This window comes from Benincasa hispida, chromosome 12, assembly GCF_009727055.1.
Source record: "Benincasa hispida cultivar B227 chromosome 12, ASM972705v1, whole genome shotgun sequence".
Taxonomy (NCBI): Eukaryota; Viridiplantae; Streptophyta; class Magnoliopsida; order Cucurbitales; family Cucurbitaceae; genus Benincasa; species Benincasa hispida.
Window position 1 is genome coordinate 5453166 of NC_052360.1, and position 20459 is coordinate 5473624.

Here is a 20459-nt window from a genome sequence, read left to right on the forward strand (position 1 = left end):
TAGGCATCAAGGTGGTAAGAAACTTATGTGTTATTACGATGAAATAAGTTCTCTGGTGTTGGTTTTTATTTATAATCAAAGGAGTCTAGATTTTAGTCTTTGGATTTCAGTCAAACACGTATTGTCCATTGCTAAGTGCCTTTTAATCGAGGGCACCTCTTTTTCTCAATGTCTTCCTGCCCTGGTAGGTTCGAGGTAATTTGTAGTTTCAACTTTGCTGCTTGTAAATTCTTTTGGCTTTTATGATATTTTCCTTTTTCAAGCCAAGCATAAGGATTTATATCAATTTTTCCCAGATATAAACAGGTTGGATTGGGTGGGGATCATATCAAGAAATATGCAGTTGTAGATGTTAAAAGAACAAAACTTCTCTTTGATGCCTAGTCTTAAGATCCAAAAACTTAAACTAACGGGTATAGATAAATTTAATATCATATCATATCATCTAACACTCTCCCTCTCTTGGTTTCAAATATGTAAAAGACCCAATAAGTGGAAATCAAAATTAATTGGAGAGGAAATAATATTGCAGAGACTTGAACACATGTCCTCCTACTCTGATATTATCTTAAATCATCGATTGATCCAAAAATTTAAGCTGATGGATGAAAGTAAATCTAATATCATATCATATCATCCAACACCTAGCAAAAAGTATCTAGGGGTAGAAAAATCTTCTGCTGACATTTTATTATCAATTTGATGCCTAGGGGAGAGTTTTATTTCCGACACTGTGGCCAAAAACATCAGGCACTGAAGTGGAAATTACAAATTTGTACCTATAAAATATATATACACGGAATCACCATTTGATGAACAAAATATATAACTGTGGTTTACATTTACAAATTACAACCCTGCTTTTATTCTAAATAAATGGAATCAAAGCTGAAACTCTGCACCAGCGGATTCCTAAAGGCTTATAAGCTTAGTTTGGAAAAGAAAAAAAAGCAAAATGAAGGAAAAGAAAAATTGAGCAGATAAGAATACCCAAAATCCTATCCTACTCTACTCCCACCACAAACTCATACAGTACAGCATTCTAGCTTTCTGGATTTCAAAATTGCCTGCTATAACCCACCACCCAATCACTTTCCGATTGGGTCATCATCAACCAACAAGTTCATTGCAGCTGTACCACATTTGGGCCTCCTAACGACATGACATCACAGGTCCATTACCTCCCATCTAGACAGGCCACAGGGGAAGGATAAGTTCCAACTCCCAACCAAGCTTCGTCTCTTCAACCACAAGGAATTTTCGCCGTTGTACTAAGTACCTACTAATTACTAAATGCCTAAAGTCTCATTGTTTCTATACATATACTCCCCTTTTCCTAAGCCATTTTTTTTTTCTTTTCCTGTTTCTTTCCTATCAAAAACTATACAATACAATTTAACTCATGGCAAGAGGCCTTCCAGGTATAGAATAAAGATATGGGGAGAAGTTTAGAGTTACGAATATATGGGGTAGCAAAGTCAGCTTCTGTGCACCCTTTAACTGTTTTATCAGAAGTGTTCCTTGTGAAAATCGAACTTAGTTGGGCCCTTTTGATTGAATTCATAGCAAAGATTGCTAAGTTCTTTTGCAAGGATTGGTGCTCCACAGTAGAATACTCCTGATCACAAATGTCAAACAGAGAAGAATCAGATTAGGAAATTCAGTTGATTATCCTGCTGTTTATTTTTTGAAAGCGTACTCACCTATTTTGGCATTACAATGCTTCGAACAAATTCTGGAGAAAACTTTCTTCCAGTTGGGCCTAGCAAAATGAGTCCTGACCTGATCGATCATGAAAAGTAAAAGGGTCTTTCAGAAGATGGGAAGTTTGTTAACAAGAAACAATTTCATTGGAAGTATGAAAGAGGATGGGAAATTAGCTACTATCATTTAGAAAACTGAGTGTTAAACAAGAATTCGTTGATTTGTTTGAACTTCACAAGGAAAGTTCAAGAAACTTAATTGGTATGTAGCACCAGAAACAAGGTGTTCTCTATTAAGAAGCCAAACTTAAGTCAATCAGAAAAATTAATTAGATAGTAGAAATTTACCCTGGTGCCAGAAACAATATCCATTCCATTCTTTGCGTGATTTAGTGCTTGAACCATTGTGATGAGGGCTGATCTAGCATCTCCTTCCTCGTACACACTAGTCAGGTAGTTGTGCATCTCAATGACACCCTGAGTTTCAAGCCACGAAGTTAAAACACGAATCCATGTAAGACATGATAGTTCAATTGAAGCTCAATATTACCCTTTGATCGATCTCAGCGATTTCGTTCATGACCCCTTTGAACCAGTCAAACGATCCCTGCTCCCTAGTTACCCAGTAAAAGTAAGCATTAGTTGTCTTCAGAATCTTCTTTCGCTTGGGAGAAACCCTGGCCGATGAGGAAGAATCTGTGCTTCCAAAACTGAGATCCGACTCTTTACCGCCATCTGCAATTGAATCCTAAGGGAAAGCTCGATAATTATCATATGAATGATGAGTTTCAAGGGGAAAGGAAAATTTGACAAGAAAAATATTTATGCGTAAACAATAAACAAAGGTTTTGTTAGTTAAATAAGCATATGTATTAGATGAAAATTCAGGATCAAGTGATGCATGCAGGTACTTACTGCCTGCTCCTCCATTTTGACAATGTTGTTAAGCAAATCCTTCAAAATGCTAATGAAAGGTGTTGCTCCAATACCAAGACCAACAAGTAATAGAACATCATAATTTCTGTAGTCCTGTGCAGGTGCACCATAAGGTCCATCTATTAAGAGCTTCGGCAAACTGCAATGCATTGCATGAGAAATGGATCCATTAAGAAGAGTATGCGACAGAGATAGCCAGAATTCGGAATGGAAGAGATTATAAGATAAACAAACCATTTCTTGGTCGTTTCATCAGCCCTGAGCAACCCACTCTTCCCAGCAACTGGTGGCTCACAAGCTTCAGCAAATACCCTTTTTAACTCTTGTGTCCAATCACCCAGCTGCCGTATGTGAACGCTCAGATAGTCATCCCCTGGAGCAGAAGTAATCGAAAATGGATGCCTGCATACAAAGATGATAGGCACCATTGCACGTTACGTATTATATAATGGAGGTATGGAACCATCACAAAAAGTGGACCTCTCAAAGCGCAACAAGTTTCAGTTTAGATTCTTGAAAAATAGTAAAAAGCTCGAGAAGAACTAAACAGTGCATAATGGATATGAATACTAAATTAGATATAACTATATAGTCAGTCGTTCCATAAGTGTCATAACTCATAAAAACAGGCAATTGAGTTACAGTGAAGGTCATCCATTAATAATATACTGAAGGGAAATGCCAAAAACAATGCCAGCGCAAAGATGAAATTAACAGGAATTTTCTTTGCCAGATTATATTTCACAAGAGTAGTAATAGTATTTACCATTCAAATGGAGAGACAGCGGGGCATTGAACAAACATGTACTGTCCACTCTTATAACGGAACTGAGGAGGTTTAGACATTTGTAATGCAAGAACATTCCCCGGGTAAATAGCAACCTAGATATGCAGAAAAATGAAACGATTGGAAGGAAAGAATTCGAAGACTAGTCTTGACTAGTTAGACATGAAATCAGAGTGAAAGAGTTATGTGGCAGTGGCAGTAAGTATTAGCAGAACCTTGAGGAGTCGAACACTGTAGAAGCCTGAGCGGAAGAATCTAAGGGTTCTTTCCCCAGCATATAGTAAAACTGGGACTGCAAGATACATCCAAGTCTGCATGCAAAAAGCAACTCAGCAAAACATATCTAATCGGTGCAAATAAATTCCCTGTTCAAGCCGAATAGGCAAAGTCTTAGAAGGAAAGTATCATTCACACTTACCGTCTTACGGTACCATCTGTGTTCGAGATAGAGGAATATGCCATGAATGACGAGCAAGACGTAAACAATGACAAAGAGGTGGTGTGAATACCAGAAGGCATTGAAACCCGTCAGCCTATCAAACGGCTTGGGCAGCTTAATCAGGCTCCTCCTGAACCATCGAGTAGCTAGAGTGAATGCTACTGCCATCAAGATGACCATTAGAATACCAGTCACACCTTCCCATCCCTTAACCAAGTCTAAGTAGGTAGGCTTGTCTGGTCCGAAGTAACCCTTCACATAATTATAGTTTTCATCTGATGACTGTACGAGTCTTGGAAAATCACAGGCAAGGTGGTTCCCTACATGGAGAATGACACCAATTACAATAGCTGCGGCAATCGTCTGCAGGGCACGACATCGAATTTAGAATTCACATACTCGATATTCTATATTTCACGAACTCTGGCTCCTAAGACAAACTAAATTCAGGACATCCAAAATTTAAATTTAGTTAAATAATAATGCTTAATTAAAGAAATCCACGAGGTTGACCTCTATACAAAAAGTCTTCCTGAATAAAGCCAAGCAATCATTTGGAAATTTAGTGAGAAATCTGGTTAGTGTGTACCTTGTGAAAATTGATATTGTCGTCGAATGGTACAATATATCCCAGCCTGGTCGACCTTATCCAAGTGATGGTATTTCTACATACAGGCAGCAAAATGATAGCCATGTTGAACTTCAGGGTCTCAGCCGCACCCTTAGCCGTAAGGAGACAGTAGCCCATGACCTTGTAAGCTTGCTTATGCTTGTACTGGAAGAACTTCCACGTGAAAAGCCCAACCAATATCATGGCCCATAATGTCAGCACCCATATTCTCCTCCAATTCTCCTGCAAATAGTAGAGAAGTTTCGTTCTTATCCTTGTTATGGGGCCTTTGTTCCTTAGTCCCTGTATGTTCTGGCTCAATGCTTGGCTGGTATAGCTGAGGGCTTGACTGTAGTTCAGATACGTGTCCTTTTGCAGCAAAAGGGTTTCCAATTGCCACAGCTGCACCACCGTGATCACCACAAAATTTGAAAATTCGTCAATATTTAAATCATAGAATAATGGGCTATTTGAGATGACCTCAATCTAGAACAAACCCTGATGTTTTAATGTTTCAAAGTGACAACAATTTTTGCTCTTGCTCTGCGAACCATAGGGGTATCTTGGCACCAATTTTACAATATTGCAATATTATGCACTCACTTTCCTCAATCAGTTAATTGTTTACCTGTCAATCCCATGATGACTGACAAAATTCACTCTACAAACCAAAAATAAAAATAGTAATCTTTGGGTACATTCTAGGCTACACCTATCTTTGTGCACTCCAATCTCATAGGAAAAAAAACTAAAAATATTTTTTTTAAATAAAAAAGAACAACGAATTTATCGTGTGGTAAATTGTTGTTGGACAATTGGGTGGACTACACTATAAATTATGATGCACCTAAATATTCTTCAAATAAAAATAGTGAAATTAGCCAACTTAAACATAACTTAATTGGTCAAGGTATATACCATTGACTAAGAAATAGGATCAAATCTCTAGCTCTGAACTCAAATAGTAATTAGATCTTTCAATGTGCACAAGTGATTTAGGCAACCAACTATGCATCCAATCTAATACATGTCAATAATCTCTGTTACAGACTGCTAAAGAATGTTAATCTTGACTAAAGAGATACAAAGAACCATATTGTTCAACAACCAAAAATACTCGCGGGCACGAGATGAGCAAATTTGTCAGCTAGAGATTGAGATTTGTATGCTATGTGCTTTGTCTATTTAACATGGCTAAAATGGTTTCCTTGTCTGGCGGGCACAAGAGTAGCACAGAAGACTTGGGTACTGTCTGAGAGTGCTTTTTGAGAAACAGTTGTGTTTAAGTAAGAATTATTTCAATTATGCAAGGAATATTGAGTATTTATTCTTATTATTTGTCCCACTTATTTGTCCCACTTATTTGTTGTTTTGATAGGCATTTGAATATTCTTTTCAAATCAAAAGCAATTTTTAAATACAGAACCAATAAACAAAAGTTCACTATCCAAACACGTCTTGAGTGTTGAAAAAATAAAATTCTGTTTTAACAAGTCAACTATAGTTGTTTACAGCATCTTTGAACAGTCCGACATACACCAAGTCCATTACCAGGGACGGTGGAAATATTTCTTTCTTTTTTCCTTTGAGATAAATGGGAGTATTCCTTCGTTTTCAAAAAAATACTTCATCTGCTAATATTTTTGTAGAAAAACATATACTATATACATTCTTTAAAATATGGAGTACCTTTATGTGCTTTTTATATATTTTTAAAGGAAAATGCTTTTTTCTTTTATAAAAAAAATCCAAACTTTAGTAGATAAGATACTAAATACTATTTAAAAAGTGGATGGTCCGATCTTCTACTCTCAATTGTTGAACTAAAAAAAAAAATGTGTTCACTCACGATTACAACTACTAAGCAGTTAAGATACCTACACTATTTTCTTTAGTCAGAGGTTCAAATTTACATCTCACATTTGTTGTCCTCGAAAGATATAATTACTTTTAAGAAAAAAACTTTTGTTTAAAAAAAATATTTTTAAGAAAATAGAAATTAAAATAAAATAAAATTGTTTCACGCATTTATACAAATTGCAAAAAATTACTTTGATAATTTTAAAAATGTTGAATTATTTAAAGATATTTCTAATAGCATGTATCAAGTAGTTAATAGGTCAAATCATTAATACATCCATTAGTTTGGTTATTCATGCAATTCTTGACTCAAATTATTGATTATTTAACTAGGTAGTTTTAAATTCTCCTTTGAGATGTAGTAAGGTAATTTATTTCTTAAATTATTATAATAATTCAATTTTGTCAAGTAAAATCCAATGATTGTTGAATTACTGTCCATGTTTATTGAATATAGTACTTCAACAATATAATGTATAAAAGAAACAATAATTAAAAAAAACGCAAAAAAGAAAGAAAAATAAAGTCCATTGTAATTTCTTATATATAAATCTAGAATACCAACATACTGGCAAAAAAAACGTCACAAGTCAAAAGGATGTGGCATCTCAAACCAACAACCATAATTATCTTTGGCATTTTTGGGTGGAAAAATGTCAAAGGTATTACAAGACAATATTTTTATTAAGAAAACTACTTTGCAAAACCAGTCTTCCTAAATAATTTTTTTTTCTTCCGAAAGAAAAAGACATGTCTTTGTTATATTCTATATTAGATGTCTATATGCAATGATTAAAGATATTTCCAAACGCATATGAGTTTTTTTTTTTTTATTCTTAATTTTTTGGAATAAACTTTTATACTAATTATATGTAATAGAAAAATCACGGTTTAAAAAAAATATAGAGATTTAAACTCAATTTAATTAATTTAGTTCGTCCCATCATGTTTTCTAATCGTTTGGCATGTAAGTCAAATGAAAGAAAGGAACGCAGGGAAATCGCTTAGTTAAAATTAAAATATGTAGAGAAGAGGGAAACCGACCTCAATATAGCCAAGCCTTTCAGGATCCAATTCCTCCATGATGAGGGCCGCATATTCCTCTGCCTGTTCCTTTAACCTCGATAGCTTGTTTGCAGAGGCACTCAGCATAATAATCTAAAAGAAATAAATTAATGTATATATCTATGGGGGGCAGGGGGGAATTAGCTAACACGAAAAACTTAAAGTAAATAGTAATTACATGATATTAATTGTGACCAAAAAGTGCCCACCAATCCCATTTAAAAATTTTGAAATATTGTTTTGGGTCATCATTTATAAAATAATTCTCTATTTGATTTCGTTAATTCTTTTTTAATATGTAATAGGATGATTTATAATAAGTTGGATGAATATGAAAATTAAAATAGATAATGATTTGCTATCAGGGAGTCGCAACACATTAGAAATAGCAATAACTAACTAATAACTTCTATCTTAAAAAAAAAAAAAAAAAAAAAAAAAAAAAAAAAAAAAAAAAAAAAAAAAAAAAATCTAAGAACTTCTATAATCATGCTTGAGAGTAGGAAACGTAGGAATTGGAACAAAATAAAGCATGTATCCAACAAGAACAATACTTCACTATACTATTGCAATTTGGAGTGGTTAATTTTGGAAATTTCAGACTTAAGATTACCAAATCCCTCCTACCATTGATATTATTATAACGAAAATGACACTCTGTTGGCCAAACCAAAAGAGTTAAGCTAATGCAAATAATATGAAGTCCATTTTTCTTTTCCTTCCAATCAGGGAAAGAAAGTCAGCCATCTCCTTTTTAAAAAAGAAAATAGAATCATTATCACGATAGGAATCTTGACGTGGAGCAGGCCAATTAGTCTAAATAGATTAGGTTAATAAAATTTAATTTAATCGCATCATTTTGATTATGCTAAATCCATGCAATTTTTATATACACACGGTAGATGACAAAAATAGAGGCAAAAACCTTTTTCACCCCACTAAATCAATATATTAAAGTATAAACCTTATTTTGGCAAGTGAACTTTTAAACATATTCGTTTAATCTCTACATTTCTCAATCATATATCTTTGTCTGTTAATTTTAAAATATCTTACTTTAAAGAATAAATGACTCAAAATAATTTATTTTACAAGTTTAATTCCTATACTCCCGTATTAATAAATTAATATAAAATATAAAATAGATTCTATAAACTAAACAATATAAAATAGGTCATTGAACCAAATTTGTGTCCGAATAAATCTCTAATATATTTGAAGATTTTAAAATTAACAAATGATTGAAATATTTGTGAATTTTAAAAATTATATACGGCGCCCAAATTTAAAAACTCAACACAACACAAGATCAAAGGTTTAAATATTTTAAATAACTATTAGACACGGATTGAAATATATATATATATATGAAAATTTTCGAAAATAAAAAAATAAGGAAAATTATTTACGCAACAAATTTTTAATCTTCTTTCATAGAAGTTGATAAAGGCGAATAGAAGTGTATCAAATTTTATAATAAAAATTTTATGATAGAAATTAATAGAAGTCTACCACTAAAAAAATTTATCAGCGTCTATCATTATTCTCGGTGAAATTTTTCATATGTATAAAAGTCAGAAAATAAAATAAATATCAGCAGAGTTAAAGTACAAGTAAATTTACCTCTTTCACTTCTTCTTCGGTAATTCGGCCGTCATCGTTTTTGTCGACCCTGTTCACAAAATTGATATCGGTAAAAACGAATATTGAAAAAGTGGCATCTACGAAAAGACAGGAGTCTGTTTCATTTCTTGGTGGTGACGGTGTCGTTTTGGATTCTTGCTTTTCGGCTTACAGAAATATAATTTCCATTAACTTGAGATTGAAGTAAAGAGAGATGGATAATAATGATTGTACATGTCGAAGAAGATCTGCAGTCGCGAATCGAAACTTTGATCCGTGATTTGTGACCAGAACTCGAACAGTTCTTCTTTACTAATTTTTTCGACCTTCAATCTTCGTCTTCGACTCAAAGCATCGAACAGTTCCAGAGCAAACTCCTTTGAATCTTTCATTCCTAGCAAACGGAAAGGAAATTAAGAATTTAATGACCTCAAATTTTCCGAGCAAAGAAAATTTTACGGAGTGAGAGAATGAAGAAAGAGTTTCAGATTAGGTAATTAATGAACGAACCTATGCATTGTGCGAAATCGGAGCGGTAGAGGAATCCATCCTTGGCGAGCCTATCAAAGTTGCTCTGGATTTCATTCCAGGCATCGACGCCATTGCTCTTACTGCTAATGAATCTCAAGCCGCGAAGTGCTTTATGCGCACCGGAACGAGTGCGATCAAGCTGAGCTTGTCGCTTCCTCAGAGCTCGAGCGGCTAACGCCGAGTCGAATCCATTTCCAGCACCAGTAGAAGTAGAATGCCCATGGCTCCAGGAAAACCACTTCAACTCGGCCTTCAACTCCTGCGAGAACTGCCTCGCCTTAGCAACCGCTTCCGCTTTCAATTCCTGCGAAAATTGACGCAACAGATTTGACGAGCTTCGTTTAAACGTCGGCGATCTCGAGATGGAAGCAGATTTCGGAGTTTCAGATCCAACAGAGACGGCGTTATCGATGTTAATAACCGTAGCCGGCTCAACGCTTCGCAGGATGATTCTATCATCATCCTGTAGATCAAGCGTAACCTCAACAAACTCCTCCGCCGCACTCGATTCGGTTCCTGGAGACGATACCTCGCTCATCATCTTCGCATTTCCAGGAACCGAATCCGACGCCCACCGCCGTTCGTGCTTTGAAGCCCCTCTCATTGATCCAAAACTATTATTCCAACAACTTCACATAAAAAAAAAGAAACCAAAACAACCACAAGCATCGGCAGTTAGGACTGATGTCCGCCGCTGCAGAAGGTGAAATTCTGAAAAGAAATCAAAATGCAAATGAGAGTTGAGAGAATTAAAGAAGCAAAATCACAGAGCAAGTCGGAATCTCGCAGCAGGAAATGGACAGAGATAAGGACTGCAAAGCCCAGGGTGGCCCAAGGGATTGAATTCAGAGCATATTGGTATTTGGCGATGGTGGTAGCAGAAGAAGGAAACAAAAGTAGAAAGAAGTTTTTGTGATGGTTGTTGATGAGTGAGTTGTGGATTTCTTTGCTTTCGATTGGGGAAGGTATTTTGTGGCAGAACGCGGTTATGGACTTTGGGGGTTCGAGAAAAGGCAAAGTGGTGGAGCCGGGGGAAAAAGAAGAGGACGAAGTGAAGAAACGAGAATGGAAATGGAAATGGAAAAGGGAAAGGGAATGTGCATTTATATATAATATATATATTTGTGAGTTTGGAGGAGGAGACAACGATGCGAGAGTGGGACCGTCAGCTAAGGGTCAGGTTTCGGGCTCGACGGCAGAGATTGTTCATATTCGAGTCAACTCGTAAATGTATTTCGGTTTCTTCTCTAAGGTGTTTGTACTTTGGATTGGATTCCGATAGAGTATTTTTTAGATCAATTTAATTATTTCGAATATAATTTTTTTCAATTCAAATAGCATCTAAAAGTTAATTATAATGGATATAAGAGTATTTATAGGATAATAATCAAGTATATAATAATATTTTTTAAAAATTACAAATATAGTAAATTCTATCTCTAGATTAGACTTCTTCTAGTAATATGGTCTATCACTAATAAACTATCTAAATTTTATCATTTTTGTAATTTTTTAACATTATTTTATTACTCTTAATACTTTGGGTCTCATTGTTATATTTGCAACTTTTCCTATTAAAAAATGAATACATCCCAACTCAAACATTAAATATTAGGTTGGGTTAGTTCGAGTTAATCGGATAATTTATTTAAATTTTTGTTCTAAAAAGAAGTAAAATGTTAATACGGATAAAAATTGAGTCAATTATTTTCATATATTGAATTAGAATTAACAACTTAATTTCAATTTATATCTTGAATTTTTGCTTTCCAAAGTGCAAACTATTTTTAGGAGTTGTTAAATAATAAATACTCTAAAAAATAATGAAATTCAATAAAACTAATATAAATTTATGTATATATAATTTAGTTGAACTTATGAATCAACCTAACTCACAAAATTGAACCCAACCTAACCCAAACTGCATCAATTGAGTTGAGTTGATTGGTTTTTTCGAATGATCGAGTTTTTTTAATACCCCTATTGTCCATGCTCACTTTTTTTTTAATTATTATTATTATTTATTTGATTTTAATCAAAATTAACTTTGACAAATTAAATCTAAGATGTGTTATAATACAGTGACTAGCACTGAACAAACTTAAAATATAAAATTAACCAATGAAAATTTTAACCATTTTTTACGATATGTGGGTATTAGATTCAACTTTAGATTCAAATTTGGTAGTACAAATTTATGTTAGTTAAGTGATGCTCATGCTGGCTTTTTTATTCTCGTAGTCTTTGAAATTCATATAAATAATCATTTAGATAATTCATGACAATTTAATCTTGATATATAACAATTTCTTTTTATACTTTCACATTTGAATTAGCTTTTACATTCATATTGCCAAATTTTAATAAGTTTTAGGTTAAAATATCATTTTGGTTCATATATTTTGAGATATGTTCAATTTTAGTATTTATACTTTCAAATGTTCTATTTTAGTTTTTGTATTTTCAGATGTTCAATTTTAATCCATGTATTTTCAATAAATTTTAAATTTAATCTAATTGATTGTTGACTTTTTCAAAAACTTTTTCTTAACTATTAACATTTTTGCTATAAATGCTGAAAACATATTTACACACCGTACATTTTTGCTATAAAGGCTGAAAACATATTTACACACTGTACTTCATTACACGAAAAATATTATAAAGCAGATCTCACGTCTAACAAAAAAGAGAGGAAAAAAAAGGTTTGAAACAAGTTATGACAAACATTTTAAACCACCTAGAATCGTAAATAACAAATTAATATTGGGTGAATAGCGAAGTATAGTTATGGTGTTTTTTATTATTATTATTTGACAATGAAGTATCATTATAGATTTTTTTTTTTTTTTTTTTTTAAGAATTGAAGTATAGTTATAGTTGAACTAAAGACAACGTTGCAATTAATAATTTAAATTATGAAACCTTATTTTATTAAAAAAAAATGTTAAAAATTTAATTGATATTTGAATTATATAATTATATATTTAGGCTATTTTTAAATATAAAAAATGAATTAAAATATTTATAAAATATAGCAAAATTTTATAACTATCAATGATAGAAACTGATAGATACTGATAGACTTTTATCCATGTTTATCTATCAGTGTCTATCAGTGACATTGATAGACACTAATAGAAGTTTATCAATGTCTATAGTTATCATTGATAATTCTAAAATTTTGCATATCTTGTAAATATTTTTAACAGTTTTACTGATTGAAATAATTTTTCTATATATTTTTAGGTAGATTGTTTCTTTGAAAATAAATTTATTGTTTTATCCAAAATTAACTTATCAATTGAAGTCATGCTCCGCACCTATTTTCGACCTAGAATTATTGACAAAATTAACTTGACACAAAATACCTGTTGTTTTTAGGGCTAGGCACCAACTACCAAATTAAAATATCAACAAATGGAAAATTGAGCTTTCATAAAAGCCAATAAAATTATTTAAAAGATGTATGATAGGAGAATAGTTATAGCGTGTTTAAAATAACTGAAAAAAATATTAATCTCTAAACAAAATTTATTTTTCTATAGGCATTTTTAAAGGATGTTTCAAATATATATATATATATATATATATATATATATAGGCATTTTTAAAGGAAATTAATAATTTAAAGTAGGTTTTTGTAATATAGTTTATTGAATGATATCATATAATCAAAAGTGTCTTAAAATAAATAAATAAATAATGCTTAAAAACATTTGAATTAATTTAAAAGTTATTTTTGAAGAATTTTAAGTGATTAACTAAAAAGTCTAAGAAAAGAAACATATTTTTAATTAATATAACCACTTATGAATGTAATGCAACTAAAACAATTTACTATTTAAAGTTTTTTTTAAAAAAAAAATGTAAAATATAGAGCATCTTTATTTAAAATATTATTTTAAGTACTTAAATTATTTTCCAAACAAATTCTTCTACGGTATCGTTTGAATTCAAAATTTTAACAAAATTATTTGAAAAAAGAATAATAAATAGAAATGTTTAAAATGGTTAAACATGAACTTGTAATCTTCGTTTTGTTTAAATTTTCAGTCCTCATATTTGTTATTCTAAAAAGAATAAAATGTATTAAATAAGACAATTATTTTAAATAGCAAAACTGTTGAAAATATTTTTAAATATGATAAAATGTACTATTTATTATGGTAAACAAGGATATACTTCTAGACAGTGACATTTTATTATACTTGTAAATAAGTTAACTCATTTTTTTACATTAAAAAAACAATCTTTTATATAGAATGTTATGTAATTAATTTATTTTTAAGCATTGAATATGATGGACACAATATAATCATTATTACTATGGTTAAAAATTATTTACATCTCTCACATATCTAACTATTATAAATATGGTAGTAATATTGTTCTAACTAATTTGAATAATTTTTCTAAAAGTTAGACAATAATATGGCTATGGATAAATCAAATAAAGTTATTCAACCCTTTTAAAGGAGAAAAAAAGGGAAGGAAAAAGAAATTCCTTGGGTTAGATTCCTATTGAATTTGGAATGTAAAATGGGCAGCATAGACAACTGGTTAGGTTCTAAGAATCTTTAATAAATAAATAAATAATATATATCATCTAGAAAGTTCAAAAACAAATTCTAGAAGAACAAGTGGGGTGTCCTTTCAAATATATTATCTGATGAAAAATTCAAACATAAACATTAAGAAAAATTATGCAATCTTGGGTGATGAAGATTAGGTAAATTAATGCATCAAAATGTTGAAAGCCAAATATAGCTTTGGGGCCTCAAAATGGTAATAATTACACACATAATTAATACATTGCAATTTAAATAAACTATGTGAAATAACAAGATTTAGACCTTGCAACAAACTCTATCTCTCCTGTCCTCCAATCCTTAATGCTTTGATTCATTGGCTTAGTTTGATGGCCTACTCCATATCATAATATTTCTAAAGTTAGAAAAATGACAGACCATTACATATGCTAGTTTAATGTTTTTCTTTAATATATATAGTTAATTATTTATATTTATAGAGATGTTTTTTAAATAAATTATTTGAGTAGAACATGGGAAACCATGAGTTGTTATATGTTTGTCTTTTAGTTCAAGTTGAATGAATGGAAAATGAATAAACATATATAATTAAGGTTATAATATACATTTTCATTTGGTTATGACACTTATACAAAAATTGAAAAGAGATCATAGATTTAAATCCTTCTAAGATATATTAAAGTTTATTTGATAAAGTCTCTCATATCAACATTCTATCATATGAATTTCAATGGCAAGAGAATATAATGATAAATATTTTTTAAAAAATAAAAATGTCTCGTTATTGTCAATTTAAATTATCAACTTTCAATTTGATCACTTTAGATTCTACATTTAAATAAGTTGTGTATCGATGATATCTTCCAACTCTTAATTTAATTATATATATAGTAAGTATATTGTTATGATACCGAGTATATAACACATTTCTTTACGGTAAGATAAAAGTATTTTTACTTGGGTTGATTCTTCTAATTGAATTCAAACTTTTTTTTTTTTTTATAAACTTGTTTTTTATAGGTTTGATTTTGTGGTTAAGTTCAAGTATTTTGTACAATTAATTTTGGGGCCATGATTTTCAGGTTTTTTTTTATGAGTTGAATTTTGTACAATTCATTTTGGTTAGTTTAGGACTAATTTAGTTTTGAAAACGTATTAATTAAATGCAACACTTGTTTAATTTACTTAGAATTTATTTTGATAAAATTAAAATTTTAAAATTATTTAATATATAGGTAGCCAAAACAAGCATAACTTAGTATATTAGTCGTCAGGAGGTCCGTGGTTCGAATCACTCTATCCCCTTGTTGTACTAGAAAAAATAGTATATAGGTGTTATGATATTCTTTCAAGACACAATCCATAGTTGAAGGAAATTGTTAGATGATATATTATTAAATTAACCTTCACTCATTATCAACTTAAGCTTTTGGATTAATCAATGATTTCTCCCCAATTAATATTGATTTCCACTTATTAGGTCTTCTACATATTGCAAGCCTACTTATAAGTTTAAGGTGCGTTTGGAATAGATTTTAAGTGTTTAATTTAAAAAATAAGTCATTTTAGAAGAAATTGAAGTGTTTTTCAACTATTCAAAATAGTTTTTCAAATGTATTTTAATCAGTTTTTATTAAAAGCGTTTAACTAAAAATGAGTTTTTTTTTTTAAAAAAAATACATTTTTTCTCAAATCAATCCAAACGGGTCCTTCTTAATCCTAGAGGTATGGATTGACACTTTTTTTTTTGTCTTTTTGATTAAATATTATTATTATTACCAAAATTATCATTTTTAAATAAATAATAATTATCATTTCTAGGATGAAACTTGAAACTCAATATATGTGGAGCAATTTAGGCAGAAGAATTAACTGTCAATGTCTTTTAGCAATTTAGTACATTTGCTAGCTGGTAACAACAAAAGCCTAAAAATAAGTCTTTGGATATTTCTTATGATACTTTTGAGCTATAAGTTTAATAATAATACAACATATCATTGGATATCATATAACATTTATGACAATGAGATACTTTGGATGTGTTTTGATAATGTTTCTCTTTATGATTTTTTTCTTTCAAATTTTAGGAATTTTTTTAATTTAATTTAATTTTTTCTTTTTTTTTTTTGTAAAATTTTATAATTTTAGTTCACAATTATAGAAAACAAAAAAAATAGTTACAAAAACATATAGAGTTATGTTTTTCTCTTATTCTAATAAAAAAGAAAGGGAAAGAAGAAACAAAAGACCAATTGTCATGTGCAATTTCGTTATAATCTTCTTTAAAAAATTAAGTTGATTATAATATTCATCACTAATTAATAGAAATATTATTATTTTTTTAAAGGTAATTAATTAATAAAGTGGAATGATTAATTTATTGATTTATTGATAACTTTTTTTTATTGCATATTTATTGATAACTTAAAAGTATGGTTTCATGGTAACATGACATTAGGAAGCTTTTTGAAATATTTGTATGATTGTGTGAAATATGATAATTTAAGCTAGGTTTGATCATATATATTTTACATTTTTTCTTTTTAGAATTTATGTTTATTCAACCGCCTTTTCTTTTTCAATCAAAGGATTTTTTTTTTTTTTTTTTTTTTGAGGAAAATAAGACATCATATGGATTTGTTTTCAAGCTATATGTGTGTTGTCAATGCAATAAAATTTGTCTCCGGCTGAAAACCAAAAAAATGTATTGTAGATATTAATTAAAAGAAAAAATGATAATAATCTATTCTATAATAAATGGAGCAATAAAGGTGAATCTTTGTCTTCCCTTTTTGTCCTTACATTTTTTTATAATTACTACCTTGCCTTTTAGTATCTTTTTACTAATTGTTGTTCGAGGTCTTCACATCTTTTCACGTAAATACGTAATTATTTTTTGAGGTATTGACACCTTTTCTAATACCCTTTCATCTCATAACTAATTTTTTTTATAGAAGAGGAGTTTCATAATACCAATTTTTGTATTGTGATATTCTGTTTGACTTTTATTTCTTTGAATTATTAATTCTAATTTATTTTAACAATGAGAGGGGCCTTCAATTCTTTTGTTCTCATGAGTCTAATAGCTTTTTACTAGAAAATTTTGAGGTCTTAATCTTTTCTTCTTTTCAGATTTTTAATTTCGATTGGAGACAATATTGGTGCCTCCGCTAACGGAGGAGGAGGTTACTCGCTGTCATTGCAAACTATCTTTCAGAGATTTAAGTACCAACTGTGATTAAGAAATGTGTTTTTATTTCATACCTCTGTTTATTCTTTTCCTGTAACCCACCAACCCAATTACTCAATTCCATATGTTTGTCCTTCAAATCCTTTTTAAAATTCTATTTCTTATTCCCAATTTGAATCATCCATTGTCGTCATCGATCGCTTCTGATTCACTTATCGTATCCTAGAATCGTCGACCACCCTCCACTATATTCCAACCCCTTTATCAAATTCCCTCATGAGGGTTGGTATCTCATCGCGTTATAGTTTGGTTGATTTTACTGATTTTTATTTATAGAAATGCATATTTTTAATAGGATTCTCTTTTAGATTAAATTTTATGATATTTTTTTCTAAAAAAAAAAAATTAACATATTCATAAGTTAACTATGCTTTCAAATCTCTAACTTTTTCTTTTTATATATATTTTTTGTTTATTTTATTCATTCATAAAATAATAATGGTTAGACTTATATTTTGTATCTTCAGTATAGATGTATATTATTCCTCAAAAGATACCATTATTTTTCCTTTCATTTATATACATATAAAAGATATCACCATTATGTTTTAGAATTGAATTTTGGATTGGGAACTACATGTTCAATTAATTGATTAACATATTCATTTCTATGTATTAAATCAAGATGGAGAGATTTAAAAGACAATTTAATGGATAATCTACATCCTCTTCAATATAATAGTAACTATCTATCTACACTTTTTTACTTTTGTATTTACTATTTTGATACATAATTTTGGGAACTTTTTATTCAAATTGTTGTGAGTTCTGGGTATATTATTAAGTAGCTTTTCCCAAAAAGAAAAAAGAAAAAAGAAAAAAAAAATCTCAAGAAAAAAGTGTTAAGTGCTTAATTATTTGGTCCTATCCTTTATACTTTATTTACAATTTACATGAAGATGAGTTTGCTTTGGTCAAATTGGGGTATCCTATTTGTTTCAGCTTGAATTAAAAATATGGATTTTAGGGTCAATAATGAGTTCAATTTGGGACAATATAGTTATTCATATGTTTATTGTTTTTCTATCATAATTTGGGATAAGTTTATTTTAAATTTATATTGAAAAGAAAGAGAGAGTTAGTTGAGACGAGGGAAAAAATCAAAGAGACCCAAGAAAGAATAAAGAGAAAATAGGAAGTGAGAGATGAGGGATATTTGAGAAAATTAGATAATAGTGAAAAATGAAAGAATAAAGTGAGAAAAATATGGAATTATTGTGTAAAAATTCATTCAATTTCATCATAATTTTAAAATAACTCACTCCTCTATCAATAGAATCTCATAATTTCATATTTTTGTTCCTCCAACCCTGACTATATAAAAAATTAATGAGAAATAGGGAAAAGGAGATAAAGGAGATAAAGGAGAGCACTCTTTAAGAAGATAAGTGAAGAGAATATGGGACAAATAATTGATAAAAATGGATTTAATCTCTTCATTTTTAAGTATTACATTCATAGAACTATTATAAATGTTAATAACTCTTTTTTAATTTTCTTTAAATTAACAAAATAGAATAAACCTTATATAGTTTTATTACATTTTTATGTGTGTTGTGTTACTTAGTTTTATAATTATTATCAAGAAAAAGTTATTATTGCCCTATTAAGTCATATACAATGAAAAACACTTTGAGGGTTTTTTTTTTTCTAAAGTAGCAAATAGTTTTTAGGGTAATTTATTTTTTCTAAAGAAGCAAACATTTTCTAAATAAGATAATACATAAGAGTATGTTTTGTTTCTTGATAATAAATATTTACATAAATGTTAAAATTACAATTATGCAAAAGGAACAAAAAAAAACTTCAGTTTGTTTTTTTTACTTTACAAAAAAAAAAATCAACAATAAAACAAAACTATATAATGTTTATTTGTTATACGCTAAAAGTTACTATTTCTTAGCAACCTGAATTAAAACATCAAGATTTTCACTTGCGCTGCACATAATTTTTTTTTACCAGTAAATTTGAAATGGTTCTAAAACAGAGCCTTATATTATCTACGAAAACTGTGTTATATTATTTTTAGTTAAAATATTATTTTAATTTATTTACATTTGTACTTTAGATTTTGTTATAGTCTTTGTACTTTCTATAATCTTATGACCGTGTTGATTAGTTTGAGAAAAAAGCGTTTTTCAAAAAATTCATTTTTATTTAAACACTTTTTGATAAAAAAAAAAAAAAGATTAAAATACACTTGAAAAGCTATTTTGAGTGGTTGGCCAAACACTCCAATTTCTTGCAAAATGCCTTTTTTTAAAAAATTAAACACTTGAAAATGTATTCCAAATACACCTTTAATTCAATCAAACTGATAGTTTATAATTAATCTTTCTCAAAAGTCTCTACTAGCTTTCTCTCTATAAATTTGAGAATATATGCCACATTTGATATTTGTTTAAATTTTGGATTTTGTTTTTGGTATGTTTGGCCCAAAAAGCTGAGAAGTAGAAGTTGTGAACTCTGCTATTTGTTTGGCCCAAGAAGTTTGTTGGTCCAACTATGAAAACATCACTTTTATACATTATCAGCTTCTTGCACTGTGTGTCAAAAAGTTTACAACTTTCTATACTTCATGACTCTTTTGAGCTCAATATTTCACATTTTGCCCCAAATACCCCCAAAAAATTTGTGATTGTTTTCTCACATTTTTCTTCCCAAACGATTTTCTTCTTTGTTAAGGTAACATTCAACCCATACATAATTCAAACACAAAAACATAAATTGAAGGTATCATTTAGTAACCATTTAATTTTTCATCTTTAGTTTTAGAAAATTGAGCATATAAACACCCTTCAACTAGCTCTAAACTTTTTGCTTTGTTATTTAGCTTATACAAATCTTCTAAAAAAACCAAACTACGTTTTGAAAACTAAAATAGTTAGTTTTTAAAAACTTATTTTTTTTGTTTTGGAATTTGGCTAAGAATTCAACTTTGTTTACTTAAGAAAAATAAAACCATGATAAGAAATCGAGAGGAAATAGAATGAGAAAAAAAATGTTGGTGGTGACCAGATGATATTTGTCGACATAACAGTTTGAATTATATTAAGGGATTTTCTAGGCTAAACTGTGAGAGAATCTCTTAGAATGTCTAGG

At 29.8% G+C, this 20459-nt stretch overlaps 1 protein-coding gene across 1 annotated transcript; it reads right to left on the reverse strand.

The window, feature by feature from the left end:
* Positions 1 to 765: 765 nt before the first annotated feature.
* On the reverse strand, positions 766 to 10641 carry LOC120067045 (respiratory burst oxidase homolog protein A-like). Its single transcript, XM_039018419.1, has 14 exons — positions 9534 to 10641; positions 9258 to 9417; positions 9024 to 9072; positions 7380 to 7493; positions 4455 to 4877; positions 3845 to 4228; positions 3642 to 3737; positions 3406 to 3521; positions 2874 to 3041; positions 2619 to 2778; positions 2254 to 2451; positions 2052 to 2180; positions 1704 to 1782; positions 766 to 1618 (listed from the first exon to the last, which is right to left on the reverse strand). Exons 1-14 carry the CDS (start codon positions 10156 to 10158, stop codon positions 1509 to 1511), a joined length of 2811 nt encoding a protein of 936 aa, XP_038874347.1. The 5' UTR covers positions 10159 to 10641; the 3' UTR covers positions 766 to 1508.
* Positions 10642 to 20459: the final 9818 nt, after the last annotated feature.

Bases quoted from the DNA above. Each gene is read 5' to 3' on its own strand.
- LOC120067045 (XM_039018419.1), bottom strand. From the start codon at position 10,158: ATGAGAGGGGCTTCAAAGCACGAACGGCGGTGGGCGTCGGATTCGGTT. The intron at 9,073-9,257 runs GTACAATCATTA...TTTTGTGAACAG, and splicing joins CTGCAGATCTTCTTCGACAT to GGTCGACAAAAACGATGACG. The intron at 1,783-2,051 runs GTAAATTTCTAC...ATGATCGATCAG, and splicing joins ATATTGTTTCTGGCACCAGG to GTCAGGACTCATTTTGCTAG.